The sequence below is a fragment of the Podarcis melisellensis genome, assembly GCF_964234715.1.
Source record: "Podarcis melisellensis genome assembly, chromosome: 17".
NCBI classification, from domain to species: Eukaryota; Metazoa; Chordata; class Lepidosauria; order Squamata; family Lacertidae; genus Podarcis; species Podarcis melisellensis.
This window is the reverse complement of record NC_138534.1, coordinates 31,113,067-31,132,514: the sequence shown is the minus strand read 5'-3', so window position 1 is coordinate 31,132,514 and position 19,448 is coordinate 31,113,067. Positions and strand designations below refer to the sequence as shown.

At 44.6% G+C, this 19,448-nt stretch overlaps 1 protein-coding gene across 5 annotated transcripts in view; it reads left to right on the top strand.

Annotated features, from left to right (window-relative positions):
* TRABD2A (TraB domain containing 2A) overlaps positions 1–18,983 on the top strand; it is a 72,447-nt gene extending 53,464 nt beyond the window's left edge. For 4 of the 5 annotated variants that reach the window (XM_081894381.1, XM_081894382.1, XM_081894379.1 and 1 more), the window contains 3 exons: positions 9,905–9,995; positions 13,103–13,369; positions 17,778–18,983. In XM_081894381.1, coding sequence (XP_081750507.1) covers positions 9,905–9,995; positions 13,103–13,369; positions 17,778–17,967 — 548 coding nt within the window. In that variant the 3' untranslated portion in view covers positions 17,968–18,983. The remainder of the gene's footprint in view (positions 1–9,904; positions 9,996–13,102; positions 13,370–17,777) is intronic. The other variant, XM_081894383.1, reaches the window with a different exon arrangement.
* Positions 18,984–19,448: the final 465 nt, after the last annotated feature.

Genomic DNA, 19,448 nt, shown 5'->3' with positions numbered 1-19,448 from the left:
TGATAAACATTGCATTTACTTACAGTGGTACCTCAGGTTACAGACGCTTCAGGTTACATACGCTTCAGGTTACAGACTCCGCTAACCCATAAATAGTACCTCCAGTTAAGAACTTTGCTTCAGGATGAGAACAGAAATCGTGCAGCGGGAGGCCCCATTAGCTAAAGTGGTGCTTCGGGTTAAGAACAGTTTCAGGACCTCCGGAACAAATTAAGTACTTAACCTGAGGTACCACTGTATTTTTAAAACAACCACTAAAGGCCTAGAAGGCCAAGACTCGCAGGATCGAGGCAGTTGGTTTAACCGTATTACTGACATTAAGGCCTAACAAGGCATGGTGCTATGCTTAGAGCATCAACTAAAGTGCTGTGATTGCAGGAGGTTTTGTTTGTTATTTTGGTTGGAAAATGTTTACATGCCAGGGAGATTCAGAATATTACATTTGCTTATTTTTTACGTAATTGCTATTGGTTTGTGTACACTGTATTTATTACAAACCTGTGTTACTTTACATGGGTAGGCATTTCCTTTTGTTTATCGAAGTTTGCTTTGTAATGGTCTGATGACTGGAGACAAATAAACTAACCTGAATCTAATTGTTAACAGGTGCTGCAGGGTGTTCCAGTTTTCATCAGGTTAAGTGGGGGTGGGTTATTAACAGTGTAAAAAAATAAAAATGCCACAGCATCCAAAGTAACGTATTTATCATCACATCTAGCTTGGCAGTGAGCAATGAAGCTTTGGGTGGGTTTTACATAGAGGGTTGCTCCATGTCTCCGAGATGAATTTATAGATGCTGATGAACCTCACTGTTCACCTTCTGATTCTCCTTTCTCACATTTCCCTTCCCTTATCTGTGCTCATTTTCTTTTTGGATCGTTCTCTCTCTTTCTCTTTTTTATTACATAGCAATCGTATGCATGTGCGTAATCAAAAGTAAGACGCACTGTATCAGTGGCGCTTACTTCAGTCCCTGGTAAATGTGCGTAGGATTCAGTTGCTCAAGGAAAATTTCCTAGGGGCTAATTCTCTTGCTCCAGAATAATTACAGGAAAGGATATTGTTTAATTAAGCAATTAATTTGAAGGAGGTAGGAAGGAACCACTTCCCCAGTAATTTAAAGGTCTTAGTTACAAGCTATCTTTTTATAGTGGCTGTCATAACTGATGCTGTTGTGTGAGCAGCAAATATAGGACTTGTTTCTGGGTGCAATTCAAAGTGCTGGTATCAAAAGGTTGTATGGTTTGGGCCTAGGAATGTGGAATGTGGGACAGGGCCTTTTTGGTCATGGCACCTAAATTCTATAGCTAATTACCTTGACTGGGCAGAGTTCTTCTTCACCTAGCCTTCTGGCTGATTTAAGGCCCCATCCTGCTGCTGTTTTTAGTTGGTTGTGGGTTTGAGGTCCTGGCTTGCTTTTATAAATTCTATTGTATTACGTTTTAAGTTCTGATTAGGAGTTGCCACATGGGGCCAACAAACAGGCTACATATATCAGTCTCCCCAGTGCTGTGTGAACTGGCCTTTTGCATCCAGTTCGAGGACATACCTGGACTATGAACTGCAAAACATTGCACCAGAATTAATCCTTGATGAGGTCAGGCTTAAAACTGATTAGATTGAGCGTGCTGTGCCAGTTTGCATATTGCTGTGTTCTTCAGGACTCTAGTGAGGAACCTCGAAGGAAACGCAGTCCAAATTCCCTGACTTTCCCCAGAATATGCAGTGCATTGGTTTTCAACCAGTGTGCCGTGGCACCCTGGGGTGCCTCAAATGATGCCGCGGGCAGCACTGGCCTCTGTCCCTCTTTCCTTCCTTCCCTCCTCTGATGCCTACATGCATCTCTGCCTCCCAAAGGCTTGCACAGCTGTTTGTTGCAGCAGCCCTGGCTACAAGCTTGCAGGCGAATGGTGCCTCTAGGGCTGGCCAGGGGTGCTGGTTGCCAGGAGCTGAGGAGTAGGCAAGGAAGCAGGCGATGCAGCCCAGCCAGACAGCCCACCAGCCCTTGCTGTTGGGAATGGATGGACAAGTCCTAGGCCCCTATGGGGCAGTGTGAGGAGGCACCTCTCTTTGGGGCAGGGGTTGGGGCAGCTCAGAGACCAGGGGTGGCAGCAGCACGACTCTCAAGGAGAGGGGAGAGGAGAGGAAAGGAGGCTGAGGGAGCATTCCACAAGGAAAGGTGTTTGAAAAAGGGTGAGAGGCTGCCAGCTCTGCAGGCAAGGGTGATGTAATGGGGCTCCTGAGCCCCACAGGGGTGCCACAGAACGAATGTACAGTGGACGCTCGGGTTGCGAATGTGATCCGTGTGGGAGACACGTTCGCAACCCGCAGCACTGCGTCTGCAGACACGCGGGTTGCTATTCAGTGCTTCTGTGCATGCGCGACTGCCCAAACCCAGAAGTAACCTGTTCTGGTACTTCCGGGTTTTGGCGCGTCCGTAACCTGAAAAAACGCAACCTGAAGCATCTGTAACCCGAGGTATGACTGTAGTTGGTCAAGGGAGCCGTGGACTCAAAAAGGTTGAAAACCTCTGATGTACAGTCATACCTCAGGATTAATACACTTCAGGTTAAATATTTTCGGGTTGCGCTCTGCGGCGACCCGGAATTAACGGAGTGTGTTACTTCTGGGTTTCTCCGCTCGCGCATGCGCAGATGCTCAAAATGACGTCATGCTCGGAAGTGGCAAAACGCGTCTTACATTCACATCCAGAGGTACCACTGTAGTGCATAGGAAAGTTGTGCCACATCCATCATGACTCAGTGGCGCGGAATAAGAGCTGGTCCATCTGCACAGACAGCAGAGTGAAGTGGTAAAACAAATGGACTGCATGTAGGAGAAGCTCTTTCTGAACGCGCTTGCTCCCCTCTATGAGAAATACCAAACCAACAAACAAAAACAAGCATGAGAGAGGTCCTACCTCAGTTCATTTCCTCCAGGGAATTTTCAAAAATGTAACACCCACCCACCCATGTAAAACTTGAAGTAAGACTTCCATTTGACACTGTTAAAACACGACCCCCGCCACAGTATGTAACCAGGAGGAATGACAGTCTTAACTCCCCCGGTCAATAGTATATACAGTCATATCTTGGGTTACAGACGCTTCAAGTTGCGTTTTTTCAGGTTGCGGACCGCCGAAACCCAGAAGTACCGGAACGGGTTACTTCCTGGTTTCGGCAGTCGCACATGCGCAGAAGCGCTAAATCGCGCTTTGTGCAGACGCAGATGTGCCAAATTGCAACCCACGCATGTGCAGACGCACTGCTGCGGGTTGCGGACGCTGCGGGTTGCGAATGTGCATCCCGCACGGATCACGTTCGCAACCCGAGCGTCCACTGTACTGTGGAACCTTGGGTTACAAACGCAAACCCGGAAGTAGTACGTTGGGTTAAGAACTTTACCTCAGGATGAGAACAGAAATTGCACGGCGGCAGTGGAAGGCCCCATTAGCTAAACGGTACTTCAGGTTAAGAACAGTTTCAGGTTAAGAACAGACCTCTGAACGAATTAAGTTCTTAACTAGAGGTACCAAGGGAGCCGGCTGTATATAACAAGCAGGAATGACAAGCCCAACTCAGCAGCTCTGTTTTGTTTAGCCATTTCTGAGAGGCAGCAACATGATAATGGTGGGATTGTTGCAGCGGCACCCCCCCCCCCCAAAAAGCAGGCTTATGCTTCATAGAGGCAGATAGCGCATTCAGAGCTCCAGAGTTCACGGAAAGGCCACTCAGCCTAGACTCCCACAAAGAGAAAAGTGCTGAGTCACAATTCACCTGACATCTCCAGAAAAAAGCAACTTGTTAACAAGCTCCATCTGAGACTTTTTGGAAACCAAATCAAGCCAGGAGAGAAGGAAGTAGAAGATTAAATTAGAAATATGTTGTTGGGAGAGCCAGGGGCTCGATCTACCCTCTCCCCCCCCCTGCAAGGAGTTTCCCCACCTGCTTCCCTGCAAGGAGTTTCCCCACCATGCACTATCTGCCTCTATGAAGCCCCCTGATTCTAAGGACGTCTACTCTTATTATGCTCCCCAAAAAAATATTTAAATCACGTGGTCCTTCACCTGTGCCTTTGCTTCTTTAAGCCACTTCCTCTTCCTCTAGTGAATGGCAACAGAGAAGGTCTGCTGAAATTCATATTTTTTGTGCTTTAGGCAACTGGGATTGCAAAGAGGAAAGAGCCTCCCTAGTTTTTCACATAAAGCAGAGAGAATGTCTAAGGGAGGCAAGAAATCGCGCTGTTCTCCTGGTTCCATCCCTGTGCCCACTAGAGTGGTAAAGGCAGTGCTCCCCCCCAAAAAAAACATTTAGGGGTACTCTCATTTTGACTCAAGAAAACCACCCTTTTATTGTTCAGAACAGGAAAAATAAATACAGTAAATGGACAAAAGTACAAAATTCACAAAATGTTTAGGGGCATGCATCCCCCTGCATCCCCACTGATAAAAGCACTGGGTAAAGGTAAAGGAGCCCATGACGGTTAGGTCCAGTCAAAGCCAACTATGGGGTTGTGGCGCTTATCTCGCTTTCAGGCCGAGGGAGCCGCCGTTTGTCCACAGACAGCTTTCCGGGTCATGTGGCCAGCATGACTAAACCGCTTCTGGTGCAATGGGACACCGTGACGGAAACCAGAGCACATGGAAATGCTGTTTACCTTCCCGCCAGAGCGGTACCTATTTATCTACTTGCTCTGGCGAGCTTTTGAACTGCAAGGTTGGCAGGAACTGGGGCAGAGCAATGGGAGCTCGCTCCGTCGTGGGGATTCGAACCGCCAACCTTCTGATAGGCAAGCCCAAGAGGCTCAGTGGTTTAGACCACAGCGCCACCCGCATCCCACCAGAGTAAAGAGATCTCAAGCAGCATCGATTTCCTTCTTCTCCCAATACTCAAGTAGTGATGACATCCTCCATACCTCCTTTCCTTCAGGATACACCAAGAATACACTGCAGCTGACAGGTGGTGGTGGACAGGGACTCCTGCAACAGCAACATTAGACAGGAAAACACAGCCTTAGCCCTGAGCTCCACAAATGCTTGTGTCTCAAGGAGAGTGGCTGCACTGCACAGAGCAGATGCTTCTGTCAAGGCCTCTGGTGCTGTTAACATGCCTTTGTGCCTTAGGTTTTCTGTGAACTCATAGGTAGAAACTAATGGTGCTGAACTTGCAACCCATGCCCTGTCTGAAATCTAGCCTTTATTTCTCCTCTCTCTTTTAATAAGTTGCTGACTAGGGACAAACTGTTCTTAATATATATATATATTTGGGGGGGGGGGAGGAACAGCTGTGCAATGTTCCAAGGAGCACAAAGAGGTGGAACAAAAAACATGCCTACGCTTAGCGTCTAAGCATCTATTTACAGTTGATAGATTTAAAATATTTATACTCTGCCCTTGACAGCAGGCATCCTAGGCAGCTAACCGTAAATGAAAACTAATATATCCTGTTCAGTTTTCTAGCCAGCCAGCAACATCTTCTTTCAATATACTCCATTCCATCCCTTCATTTCTCCCCTTCCCCAAACACTGAGCATGCTCAGTTCTCAATTTTAAATCCCTTTTAATACTGCCTAAATATTTCTAGTACTGCTGATAACTTTTGGGTCCCCCCTTGTTTATGAGGATGGTGATCTGTTGGCTGCAAAAGGAATGGCACACAGAGTTGGGTTTGCTATTTTGTGTGTATGTTTATGTGGTAAAGGTAAAGGTAAAGGGACCCCTGACCATTAGGTCCAGTCGTGGCAAACTCTGGGGTTGCGGCACTCATCTCGCTTTTCTGGCCGAGGGAGCCTGCCTACAGCTTCCGGGTCATGTAGCCACCATGAACTAAGCCGCTTCTGGTGAACCAGAGCAGCGCACGGAAACGCTGTTTACCTTCCCGCCAGAGCGGTACCTATTTATCTACTTGCACTTTGACATGCTTTCAAACTGCTAGGTTGGCAGGAGCTGGGACTGAGCAACAGGAGCTCACCCCGTTGCGGGGATTTGAACCGCCAACCTTCTGATTGGCAAGCCCAAGAGGCACAGTGGTTTAGACCACAGCGCCACCAGCGTCCCGTTTGTGTGGTAGCACATGCTCAATGTCCACGCAGTTTGCTTACTAGGTACAGCAATGGAAATGCACCTCAGACGATAGTGGGGTCAGGAAATTCTGTGGAAATTTTCTCCTAGAGGTAGTAGAACTAAATCATCATCACTCAAATGATTAGCATTTATAGAATGTTTTAGTGTTCAAACTTGTAAAGGTTACAACAGCCTCATAAATTAAGTCAGTCTTATCCAAGCATTGCAGAAGTAGGGGTGGGGACTGACAGGGATTGGCTTATTTAAGGTGACCTCCTAGGTTTATGGTGCAAGTGTGATTTCCTGATTTAGAGTTCAGTTTCTTTAATCATTGCGCTGTACCAGCTACTAGATAACTTGCTATCAAATGAGCAGATTACATTGTTTGTACTAATAATACTTTGCTTAAAAGCTGATCATACGACCGTGGAGTTGCAGGGGACCCCGAGGGATGCAGCAAATGTATTTTTACACCTATAGGACAGCATTACATTGTTAAATTCAGCCATGAGTAATGAGGCTAGAGAACATAATCCATCCTCTTATGGGGACACCAGTCACTCATCTAGCACATACCTCCGGATCATTCAGTTATTGGATTGTTTATTAAAAAGTCTCCTGTGATGCTGCTGTTGTTTAACATGGGTAATACTATTTGCTACCCTTCATTATGCTACCTCTTTGTGACAGTGATAATAAATCAGCATAGTAGGAAAACCAATTCTTTGGTATTGACTTTAAAGAGTTATTTCTACCGCTAAGCAGAGGCAAACAAAGACTTGTAGCCAAATGTGTGCTTAACAGGGAGCCTGAAGACATTCACAGTTATCCTAATGAGGATGATTTTTTTTTTTTATGCAGCTCTAAGGTTCAGTCCCCATATGCGACAGCTGTATATTCCTGCATTGCATGGGCTTGGACTAGATAAGGGGTCAGCAAACTTTTTCAGCAGGGGGCCGGTCCACTGTCCCTCAGACCTTGTGGGGGGCCGGACTCTATTTTGAAAAAAATAATAATGAACGAATTCCTATGCCCCACAAATAACCAAGAGATGCATTTTAAATAAAAGCACACATTCTACTCATGTAAAAACACACTGATTCCCGGACCATCCGCAGGCCAGATTTAGAAGACGATTGGGCCGGATTCGGCCCCTAGTTTGCCTACCCGTGGACTAGACACTAGATTCTCAGGGTCCTTTCCAACTCCACAATTCTATGATAATTTACAATTTTGCCTTGGGGACACGTCAGCCAAAATTCCAAACCTCCTTGGAGCTAAATAGGTCTGGATCTAGTCATTGAGAAATCTAGGTGCGTGGTCCTCTTTTGAAGAAAAGTGGATTTGTAATGACCAAGTATAGATTCTTGCAACTGGCAGTTGTGTGATTTGTTTTGTTTGTGACTAATAGCTGCTATAGTGGATCAAGGCTCTGAAGTGAGCGGCATTTAACTGACATAGTCCTGATTGATCTCATAACTCCTCCTGCTTGTTTGTTTTTGCTTAGTAATTGTGCAGCTGATAACTTGCCTGCCTATACATCCTGTCTAACTTGACCCAGAATGTAATAATCAATAGTGTGCCACTAGCAGTGCTGAAAGTGTGTATTAAAAAGAAGAAGCTGGCATGTTGGGTGGATTCCTTCCCCTCCCTGCTTGCCCCCTAGAGTAGAAAGTTCCCCCACAGCACTGATTCCCTCCATCCGCTGCGTTCAAATAGTGACATCATCCCAAGGATGGGAGTGTGGATGGAATCCAAGCTACAGCTGACAAGGCCATTGAGAATCCTGGAAGTATCATCATTGTTCAGGGATCACAGTCCACATTCCTAAGCTCTTGAGTGGCTTAGGGAAAAGCAGAAGGCATTACCATGGAAAACAAATACTAAAGTGAGTTATCCCACAGTTGAAGTGAAGATGCCTCTCCGGTTGTTTATGGGTCTAGTTAAGGATGTCTACATATAAAACTATTTTAGGGTGCAGAAGTCATATGCTTCCAGTTCAAATCCTAAAGAGAAACATCTCCGGGTAGCAAATGTTTGGAGAACCATGATTTTTAAAATATAAGCTGTGAAATGGCCCAAAATACACCGATATGCTGGCTTCTTTTAAAACACCAACTTTTTAGCGTGAAGCAGAAATTTTGTCTGCAAACTCCCCCCCCCCCACCTTTGGACTTTGGAAATCGATCCATTGTCAAGTCTTGAAAGCGCAAAACAGACCTTCTCTCTCTCTCTCTCTCTCTCTCTCTCTCTCTCTCTCTCTCTCTCTCTCTCTCTCTGTGTGTGTGTGTGTGTGTGTGTAAAAGAGAACCATGAAACCATAGTGTTTATTTGAACAGAGATGACCAATCTCACTCCATTTCTGTCTGGATTAGAAGTTTGTGTCTTACTTACTCTCTGGTACAGTGTCTGGCAGCGCTCATACACGCAAGAAGCTTCTCTCCCCCCCCCCTTTTTTTTTTGAGTTTGAACAGAAGAATAGAGATTCATGGCTGCCTACCCGCTGCCAGAGTAAATTGACCTCTCAAATCCATCACTTCACCTACATGGGGATAATGGGGAGCCGAGTACAAAAAGAGGAGGAGGGGGGCTTACTGATGGGACAAGAGCTCAGGGCTTTTCTCTTTGGGGGCATTCAAGTGTGTTAGGCCAAAATAGAAAACAGGTGAAAGAGGCCTGCGCTCCCTATCATGCCTCTGTGGGCAGAGCCCCCCATCAAGAAGGACTGTTTCATCTTACACTTTGGGAGGGTGAATCCCCCCTCACTCATACTTGTTTGTGCCTTCTTCTTTTTCTTTAAATAATACAAAAAATAGTGTGAGGATGGATTTCTTAATTTTTAAAATTCAACATAGAAATTGTTCTGTGACTGCTGGAGGATTGGGGTGTTGCCTGTGCTTTGGGAACAGAAGCAAAGTATTAATGCATCTCTTATTTGCTAGACTTGGGGGGAAAAGGAGGCGAACACTCCAGCCATACAAAGAGAAGGTCCTTGCCCCAGTTTAATTTTATTGTCTTATTCTGGGGGCGGAGAGAGATGGGTTACTGCAAGAGGGTATAATCCTTCGGGTGTATAGTTTGTCAAGTACTGGCACATTGTTGAGTGGGGAAATAATGAAAAATCTCATTATATGCATTTTAAGAACCCCTGGGTCAGGGAGGGGGGCGGGAATGCTTTGCACACGTGCGTTTTTTTGTGCCTGCTTCATTTTCCACTTTGTACTTTTAGTCCTACATTTTCCCACAATTGTTGAGAATGTTTCTCTTTGATCTTGAGGCCCGATCAGTTACTCCTTCTTATTGGGGGAAAGACCCCCTCTTTTTAATGACTTCCTTCTCAAAGGCACAATGCTATTTAGCTTAAAAGGTGTTTAATGCAGCATGGTCCTGTGTATCCTTACTCAGAAGCAAGTCCCGCTGCACTGCATGAGATTTTATTCCGTGTAAGTGTGCATACGATAACAGACTTAACTATGATATCAAATAATCCTGTGGCAATTTAAAGACAAAGAGGTAACTCCATACTGATGAATTTGTGGGCCTCTTTACATTAAACTATTTGTATATCGGTTCTTCCCCCCCCCCCAACAAATATAATCATGAAGTATGCCAAAGATGCTTTCTTTTTATTCTCTTTTAAGATAGATGACTAATGCAATTTTGCAACCTCAATAATTTATCTGTAACTTGAATAACTTGTGATTCCATTTTCCTGTGCAGTTTGGTTTGATCTAAAGTCAATAAGACAGGTGTTCATCTAGATTCTGCATTGGTACTAATCTGAACTGTATGCAATTTTGTTATTTGGCAGCAGAGCTTAATACTCTTCTTCCTTGGCTATAGGTCATTTCATGGGCAACAATACAGTGATCGATGTTTTAAGGAGAAAAGGATATGAAGTTGACCATACCCCTGCTGGACATGCCACCAACAGGTAAGAAACATGTCTTCAGTCTTTATCTTTGTGGGATTAATTATTTCCTGGTTTCAGGGTGATGCAACCATATTGATGAAGATAAACAGGTTGGAATCAGTGCTTGGGTTAAGGACACTGCCTTGAGCACTATGATGAAAGAAGGACAGAATATTAATCTAGAGACTAAACCAATCATTCAATTAAAATATATAACCAGTTGCCATTATTGTATATCCGGAATAAATTACGCAAATTTACGCATCCGTGGCACTCTGGTTTCTTCCATTTTCCTTAAAGGGCTATTGAAATCACTTGATTGACATATACTTAGTTACTGGCAGCAGATTGTGCCACCTCTTCACTTGAAAATATGCTGTCTGAAGTGATAGGAATATTTTTCTGAGTTCATGTATCTGTGATGATTCATTCTCACACTGAAGTCATGCCTTGGTGTTCCATTCATCAAGTTAGTATCACAGATGTGTGAGCTAGTCACAAGACACAAAGGTACAGGGGTGCCAATTTGAATAAAATAAGGGGGGGTTGCAAGTAAGCCCCACCCTGCATAAACAATCACAAGATTTGAAGTGCTGCTCTTACATTGTGTATTGTAGGATGCCTCTAATATATGGATTTTTATTGGTCTGCATCTTCCAGATTGTGAGCTTCCGTATAATAGGGCTATCTGTCAGATTAAATGCTTAATTGAGTAATCACCACCCTCCAACAAATTTAATCTTTTTAAAAAAATAATGTATGATCAGACTCAGAAAGTAGGTGCCTTGTTGAGATATTTGGGGGGAAGGGTTGAATACAGAATGAATGAATGAATGCATGAATGAATGAATGAAATATTGGAGGAAATGTGGGTAACTTAAAATTCAGTAAGTGAAAACTACTACTCATTGTGAGGAAAAGAGGTTGCCTTTTAATATTTTTTCCCCATTCCGTATTATTGTAACTCACCAGGGCAAAGTTACCTATAAAAATAACCGGTGCGCCCTTAACTTTTTTCAGTTAAAACTTTGAACTAAATAAATAAAAACACTTGACGTTACTGATTTCTCTTTCAAAGATTAATTGTAGATAAGAGCCGCTTCATTATATCTGCACCATCCCAAAGTGAACAGGAGCTTTTACTAGCTTAGAGTCGGAGTGATTACATGTTCACTAACATTTCCACAGAACAAAAGCGAATATTCCTTTTAACTTCTGCTACCTCTTTCTGCAAACTCTAATGGCTGAAGTGGCCCTGGGCTTTCTCCTCTGCCTCCTTATCTGCCTAGGACCCCAAACATTCTTCAGGGGTGAGTCACAGATCATTGACTCATCAGATCCAGTGGTGAGGACCACAAGCTAAGTGGTCAGTGAATTGTAAGCTAACACCACTCCTACTTATCCAAGCCTAGGGCTATTCCCTGCTTCATTTTCTTTTTTGGGAAAACAAATTCAGGGTCTTTCCTAAGTCCATCTGTGACCTCCTAGGAGGCTTTTGCATTCCGTCCCAAGTTTTTCAGTCTTTGATCGGTCTGTCTGAAACTTATTTTTCATTCCTATTCCTGAGTTCAGGTTCAGTGAGTACATTTGACTGAGAATTAAAGGATTCTTGTTTTACATTCCCCTCTCTTCTGTAAATGCATCTTAGCCTTGCGAGACAAAGAACCACCCTATATTTTGTCAGTATTTCCTTCCACTGTGCATTGTCCCAGTATGCATTTTAAAAGGATTGGATGTGATCCCCCCTCCCTATTTCTGATTAGCTACCCTTTGGCAATCTCAGATTACTTTCTATACAGTCTAGATTTTGATATGATAGAATCATAGAATATTAGTGTTGGAAGCGACCCAAAGGTCATTTAGTTCAATGCCCTGCAACACAGGAATCTCAGCTAAAGCATCCATGACAGATGGCCACCCAACCTCTTCTTAAAAACCTTCAAGGAAGGAGAGTCTACCACCTCTTATGGGAGTCTGTTCCACTGCTGAACAGCTCTTATTGCCTGAAAGTTCTTCCTGATGTTTAGTCGGAATCTCCTTTCTTGTAGCATTGGAGCAGCATTTTTGATATATGAGTTGGATTTTCTTCTGTATTAAAACTGGAGAGACATTTCATTATTGGAGCCCGAAGGGTTTACTTTTAGAAGGTAGCCAATTCTGTTGTGACTCTGGATTGTTCTGTCACGGCCTCATTAACAACTATGAACCCCGAAATCTGGGACCCCCTCCAAACAGGTGCCAAAGTTTTGCAATGGTTTTGCAGCACAAAGTCCACATTTTGCAGCTCCCCCCATACTGAGTAATTAATACATCAAACTATGGTTTGTAGTTAACATCCCAAACCCTGACGTAACGATTGCAGACTTTTGCCCCGGTTTGGAGGGGATCCCAGATTTCAGCAACCTCCTTTGTGAATAGTTTTCCAGGATCACAAGAGGCTCCACTAGGTTTACACTTACTTCCTCTAGCACACTAACTGTTCTCTTGGCACACCATTTGAGATACATGAGAATAACTGCATAGGTTGGAGAATAGCATGACAAAGGTCTGATCTCGCATTGCATGAAGTGCAGTTTGAAATATGGTTCTCCAGAGCACTTTTATTATCTCCATGGATACTAATTTGGAAGAATCCTGTGTGGTAGGGAAGACTTCAGCAACAAATATGGAACCCAATGCTTTGGGGGCATTGCACTATTGAGTGAAAAGTTGCAGTCTGGTCCTTAGAAATGCTTAGCAGCTGCATAATCCAATCACTTCGGTTGAATTTAAGTGTTTTCCTGACTATACGGGGATGGAACAACCACATTTATTTGTTGTGCAGCCTGCTTTATTGTCAAATGTCAAGCTTTCCTTTTTATACAAAGTTATAACTAGCACGAAGCTATTAAGACTGAGCTGCTGCTTCTTTTTTAAAGAGCAGGTAGTTTGTCCTGTTGTTGAAGTCTTGTTGGAATTTTCAGCGAGGCAAGATGTTTGCAACGATATACAGTAACCTGAAAAATACTCCTAGCCATTCAGGTTTTTATCTCTCTCTCTCTCTCTCTCTCAATATATATGGAAGACATTCATGTACCCAACCATCCTCCCTCAAATTCCTTTCAACAACATTTTATTTTTCTCTCTAGTGGGAAGCATCAGAAGGTGCTGTCTGCCCTCTCTTCATCTTCCCCGGAATACGCCTCCTACATCATCTCTCAGGAGCTCCACTCTCCCCAGCAACATCCGCAGAAAGAGGAGGAGGAAGAGGAGGAGCTGCTGCCTCATTTGCTTCTGCCAGAAAGCATTGACCTGCTGGACAAAGTGGACAGGAAATACAAAAAGAAGAGAAAGAAGCAGCAGAAGAAGCAGCGCTTGCGCCAGTTCAATGACCTCTGGGTACGCATCGAGGAAAGGTAATGAGCAGGTTGAGGTGAAGCATGATGCTCTTTGAGCAATTGAGGCTGGGGATGCCAGCTTCCTCCTACTGGCAGTGGTTTCAACTGCTGCACAGCAGCAGAATTAACCAGGTGAGGCTTTTTATTATGACCAGAGGCGCTGTTTTGTGCTCCAGATAATAATAATAATAATAATAATAATAATAATAATAATAATAATAATAATAATAATAATTTATTATTTGTACCCCGCCCATCTGGCTGGGTTTCCCCAGCCACTCTGGGCGGCTTCCAACAGAAATGAAAAATACACTAAAATGTCACATATTAAAAACTTCCCTGAACAGGGCTGCCTTCAGATGTCTTCTGAATGTCAGGTAGTTGTCCATCGCCTTGACATCCGGTGGGAGGGCATTCCACAGGGCGGGCGCCACCACCGAGAAGGCCCTCTGCCTGGTTCCCTGCAACTTGGCCTCTCGCAGGGAGGGAACCGCCAGAAGGCCCTTGGAGCTGGACCTCAGTGTCCGGGCAGAACGATGGGGGAGGAGACGCTCCTTCAGATATACTGGACCGAGGCCATTTAGGGCTTTAAAGGTCAGCACCAACACTTTGAATTGTGCTCGGAAACGTACTGGGAGCCAATGTAGGTCTTTCAAGACCGGTGTTATATGGTCTCGGCGGCCGCTCCCAGTCACCAGTCTAGCTGCCGCATTCTGGATTAGTTGTAGTTTCCGAGTCACCTTCAAAGGTAGCCCCACATAGAGCGCATTGCAGTAGTCCAAGCGGGAGATAACCAGAGCATGTACCACTCTGGCAAGACAGTCCGCAGGCAGATAGGGTCTCAGCCTACGTACCAGATGGAGCTGGTAAACAGCTGCCCTGGATACAGATTTGACCTGTGCCTCCATGGACAGCTGTGAGTCCAAAATGACTCCCAGGCTGCGCACCTGGTCCTTCAGGGGCACAGTCACCCCATTCAGGACCAGGGAATCCTCCACACCTGCCCGCCTCCTGTCCCCCAAAAACAGTACTTCTGTCTTGTCAGGATTCAACCTCAATCTGTTAGCCGCCATCCATCCTCCAACCGCTTCCAGACACTCACACAGGACCTTTACCGCCTTCACTGGTTCTGATTTAAAAGAGAGGTAGAGCTGGGTATCATCTGCATACTGATGAACACCCAGCCCAAACCTCCTGATGATCCCTCCCAGCGGCTGCATGTAGATGTTGAAAAGCATGGGGGAGAGGACAGAACCCTGAGGCACCCCACAAGTGAGCGGCCAGGGGTCTGAACACTCATCCCCCACCACCACTTTCTGAACACGGCCCAGGAGGAAGGAGCGGAACCACTGTATGACAGTGCCCCCAGCTCCCAGCCCCTCAAGACGGTCCAGAAGGATGTCATGGTCGATGGGGCTGGCCTACATCACATGTGTGATGTCATACGTGTGATTTGCAACGCATGTGCATCGTCGGGAGGAGACTGAGCGGGGAGCCCAGCGTGGCGTGGTTCAAACGCTGAGTGTGAGAGAGGAAGCCGCACCGCTCTGGGCTCCCCTTTTGATCTCTTCCCTACGATGTGATGGCGCATGTATGATGTCACACAAAAGTGACGCAGATGGTTGGGAGGAGGCCGAGCATGTTGCACATAAGATTTTGCACTTGGCCTCCTCTGCCCCCTCAACATTGATGGGTCCCAGCCCCCTGCCAGCAAATATTGAGGGGCCGAAGACCCCTCTGCCATGATGAGTTGGCGCACCTGATTATGACCTAAGTCATAATCTGTAGGGGTAGCTAACCTGGTGCCCTGCAGGTCTGGTTGGACTACATCTCCCATATTTCCTGAGTGTTGGCGATGCTGGCTGGGGCTGACAGAAATTGGCATCCAGCAACTGGAGGGCATCAGATTGGCTACGTCTTCTACACTGCTTCGTCTTCATGATTGTGTATAGCTGGTGTAACACAGTGTGTGTGACCTGTGAGGCAATAAGTCCCTGGTTCAAATCTAGTTGTAGGCCTGAACTACTTAAACATGCCACTAGCTCACAGTTCCTAAACGGGCAAGTTATGTTATTGAGGCAGAAGGGAAAATAAGGGACACTTCCACACCCACAAGAAACAACGAAAGGGAGCTCTTTAATACTGAAATTGAAAATATGATAATAAGCAGAAGATCATAAAAGCTTGGGGCAGTACATACAAATATCCTGTGACAGGTAGATGTTAACAGAAATAAATCCAGGAAAATGAGTGTCTGGTTATCTTTCACAGGGAGTAAATAAGAATATAATCAGAAGCTCTCTATTGTTGTGGTTATAATTATTACTATTATTAGCAGCAGTAGCTATCAGTCACTGTAGAAATATAAGGAACAAGGCAACTGCCCCCCTCCCACAATCCCTGTTTAACATCCTAGCACAAGTCAACCCTCTACACAAATTTCTGAAAATATAGGAAGAGATCCTTGACAGCTTATATTATAAACCGCCACTCTTTTGTGTTTGGGGCTGGGGCTTTAATAACCGGGAGCAATGAACAAAGAAGGGCAGAGCTGCCAATTTCATGCAGTTATGAAGTTGGTCTCACTGCGTTGCTTTTGGCCTGGGCTCTTATATGGTTTTTTTCTTTGCTGTCACTACTGCTCTGCTGTTAAATTGCCAGCTGGCTCCTTTCCACTGGTGTGTGAATGTCCTGTGGGGGCTTTTAGTTACAGAGAGGTAAGTGTTTTAAAGGGGTACTAATTGCTTTCAAATTCCCAAAGCCTTTCCCCCACCCCATTCCACTCTTCTTCTTCTTTTTTGGCTTAATACACTTGGCCAATTGAAAGCTGAAACAGAGCATGGCAGCCGGATGGCATGAGCAGTCTGGCATAATTGAAATTAACATGCTTTATATTTTATTGGTTTGGCACACGTGCTCACTTCAGTTTTTGTCTGGAATTTGACAACAATTTGTATCTTAAGAGTTTTAAGACGGGGTAGGCAGGAGGTAATTCAAGCTGATGCCAGCTTTTCGCTTCAGCCTGTAGAACACAGGTCAGCAAACTTTTTCAGCAGGGGGCCGGTCCACTGCCCCTCAGACCTTGCAGGGGGCCGGACTATATTTTGAAAAAAAATAATGAACGAATTTGTATGCCCCACAAATAACCCAGAGATGCATTTTAAATAAAAGCACACATTCTACTCATGTAAAAACACCAGGCAGGCCCCACAAATAACCGAGAGATGCATTTTAAATAAAAGGGCACATTCTACTCATGTAAAAACACGCTGATTCCCGGACCGTCCGTGGGCTGGACTGAAAAGGTGATTGGGCCAGATCCGGCCCCCGGGCCTTAGTTTGCCTACCCATGCTGTAGAAGGAGATGCTCACACTTCTTTGTATGAGTGGCTGCTCCTATGGCTCTTTCCGTTGGCTCACCTGAGCTTTGTGGACATCTGGTTTTAATTTTGCTGGCCTCTTCAGATTTGGCTTTCCTTGCTATCCTTCATCCATATATGCTATCTTTATTGTATCTATATTCTCACCAAGTGGAAGGCTCAAAGTGTGCACAAACAAACAAACAAACAAACAAACAGGGAAAGGGTTTTCAGGTTGGTGAGACAGAGAACTTCAAACATTAAGGTCGTGCTGGTCGATGTAGATTAGCTCTGGCCAACTATGTGCTACTTGAGGAAACAGCTGTGGCTCAGAAAGGACCAAAAGAAAAATAAGTGGGTATGGTAAGGTACACAGTACCAGCATAAGATCTGGCAGCACTTTAGGAGTAGCATTTAAGAAGCATTTTTAAAAAAAGGATTCTCCAAAATCCCGTTAACGTGCTATTGGGAAAGTGCTCAATATATTGGAAGAAGAGGTATAGGTTTGGAGTGGAGCCCATTGCAGTAACCCAAGAGGGAGATGGCACTGTATTTTAATCCTAAATAAGGAATTAGTCCTGGAAATAAAGAGCAGGTCACAAGCCTAGTTGTAAGGGGCACTTAGATAATGCATGTGAAGTGTTATGGAAATACTAGATATTGGGATGGAGCTACAGTTATGAGAAACCTGGGCTTGCTATTATAAGCAACAGTGCATGTGAAGTTTTCCCTGCTGTGTAATGTATAGTGAAACCCTGGGTCCTACCCTGTAAGGCTTATGCATTTTCCTGCACCCACTCTTTGTTGTTGGCTGGGACTAGTGAGGGCAGGTAAATGCACAGGTGGTGACATCAGCAGATGGGGTATACTTTACTATATATTACAAAAGGGAGCAGGGAGAACTCAATTTTAAGCTGCCGTATTTGACAGAATCCCTATACTGTATTTCTTGTAATGCGTACCATGTAATTCTATCTTATGGTGCAAATGCACCTTTTGGCATGTGTTTATTTTGCTGCTGATTGTGTGTGAATGACATCGTTGTTCTTTCTCTTTTTTCCTTGTAGTACCACTGATCCGCCTCCTCGGATTCGTATAATTAATGGGTACATTACCGTCGAGCCGCAACCACGGGGCCACGGACGATCCAGTCACATCCAGACAGACACCAACTGCTCCAGTGGGCTATTTCTGTTCTTCTCCACCATGATATTGACTTTCGTGTTGCCCTCAGTGATTATACTGATGTTGGCGTGAACCTTCCATGTAGAACTGCATATTTTTATCTTTTTTCAAAGGATCTGGGGTGAAACGAGAAAAGAACAACTTTTCTGAAGGGCAGATCATCTATATGGATTTTTTATTTTTATTTTTTGCCTCATCCTTTTCCTGAATCTGGACCATTAACATGATTAACTGGTTTGACCGTGCCCAATACAGGAGAAGATGTTTTTGATGAAAGCCATTATTTATCCTTCTCTTGCAGAAGAATTCTTTCATGTTATCCCATGATGATTTTGGGGAATGTATATGTAACATAGCTGTTATTTAGCTGTATGAAACTGACTTGAAAACAATTTGGGGATTTGTTTGTTGTTTCTATGTGGTCGCTATAACGAGCTTTGAGCTTCTCAAAGCAATATGAACTTGGACTTGAAGGTATTAATTTGGCCATACTTGTACTGTTTGGAATGAAGTGTTTTCTGCTCTTTGCAGATCCACACAACCATCTGTTTCAGTGTTATCACTGCCTTTTCTGCCCCCAACCTCTGTACTCTTGGTACTTGTCACTTTTTACTGGACCCATTCCTGTGTTTTTAACGATAGCTGAACACACACACACAGTCTTTAGGAGGTGATTCTTTTCACAAGAGTTACCTTTTTAATGTCAGGAAAAGCTTTGCCTCTTAAATATTGGTGTGTCTGACAGCTCAAAAGCTTGCTCCTCTCTCCCGCGTAATTTGAACCATTTCTGAAATAAGCAAGTGTTTATTTTTCCTGCCCTTTCCAAAGGGTTGCTAGATCCTAGCCTGGAGCTGGTGACTATCCCTTAAAAGATTTTACATGGGATGCAGATGCTGTGCCTCTTTTGTCTTGTTCCTCTACTGGTCATCTTGCCTATTATGCTTTCTACCTCCGTGATCTGCCTAACCTTAATTTTGCCTTGAAGCAGCTATGGACAGAGGCAGGTTCAGGAGCCAAGTGGATGAACCGGGTACTGGCAAAGCCTTAGAAATCCTAATACAACAGCGATAATAAATAATTACACCTTGTTTCGTCTCCAGTATATATTTATTTCTCAAAGTGATAAGAACTTGGGTGGGTGGGTGGAATCAGAAATGCACACAGTCACCTCGCTGCTTGCCGCTGGAACCAGGCTGTTTTGAATGGAGCAGGGAGGGGGAACCAGTTTTGTCCAGTGTGCAAGAAAGGCCTCTTTTGGTAGATGGAGGGAGTGGAGTTTGCCTGTTTTATCTGCAAGCTGCCTTGAGTCCCTGTCAGAGAAAAACACAGGGTATTCATCACCTGGCATCTTAAGCATGGATATGAACCGAACAGAAAACTGGGTGCTGAAATTAAAGAACCAAGTGTGCTCCTGACTGCTCCTTGACTGTGGGACTTGCAAATGGCACTTTTTCATTTTGAGGCTTGCATTTGGTGCTGTTTACACCTGGTGCTGAGTGCAAGCTGCATTGGGACTGGCATTGGGACTGGCACCTGAGGAATTCTAATGAATC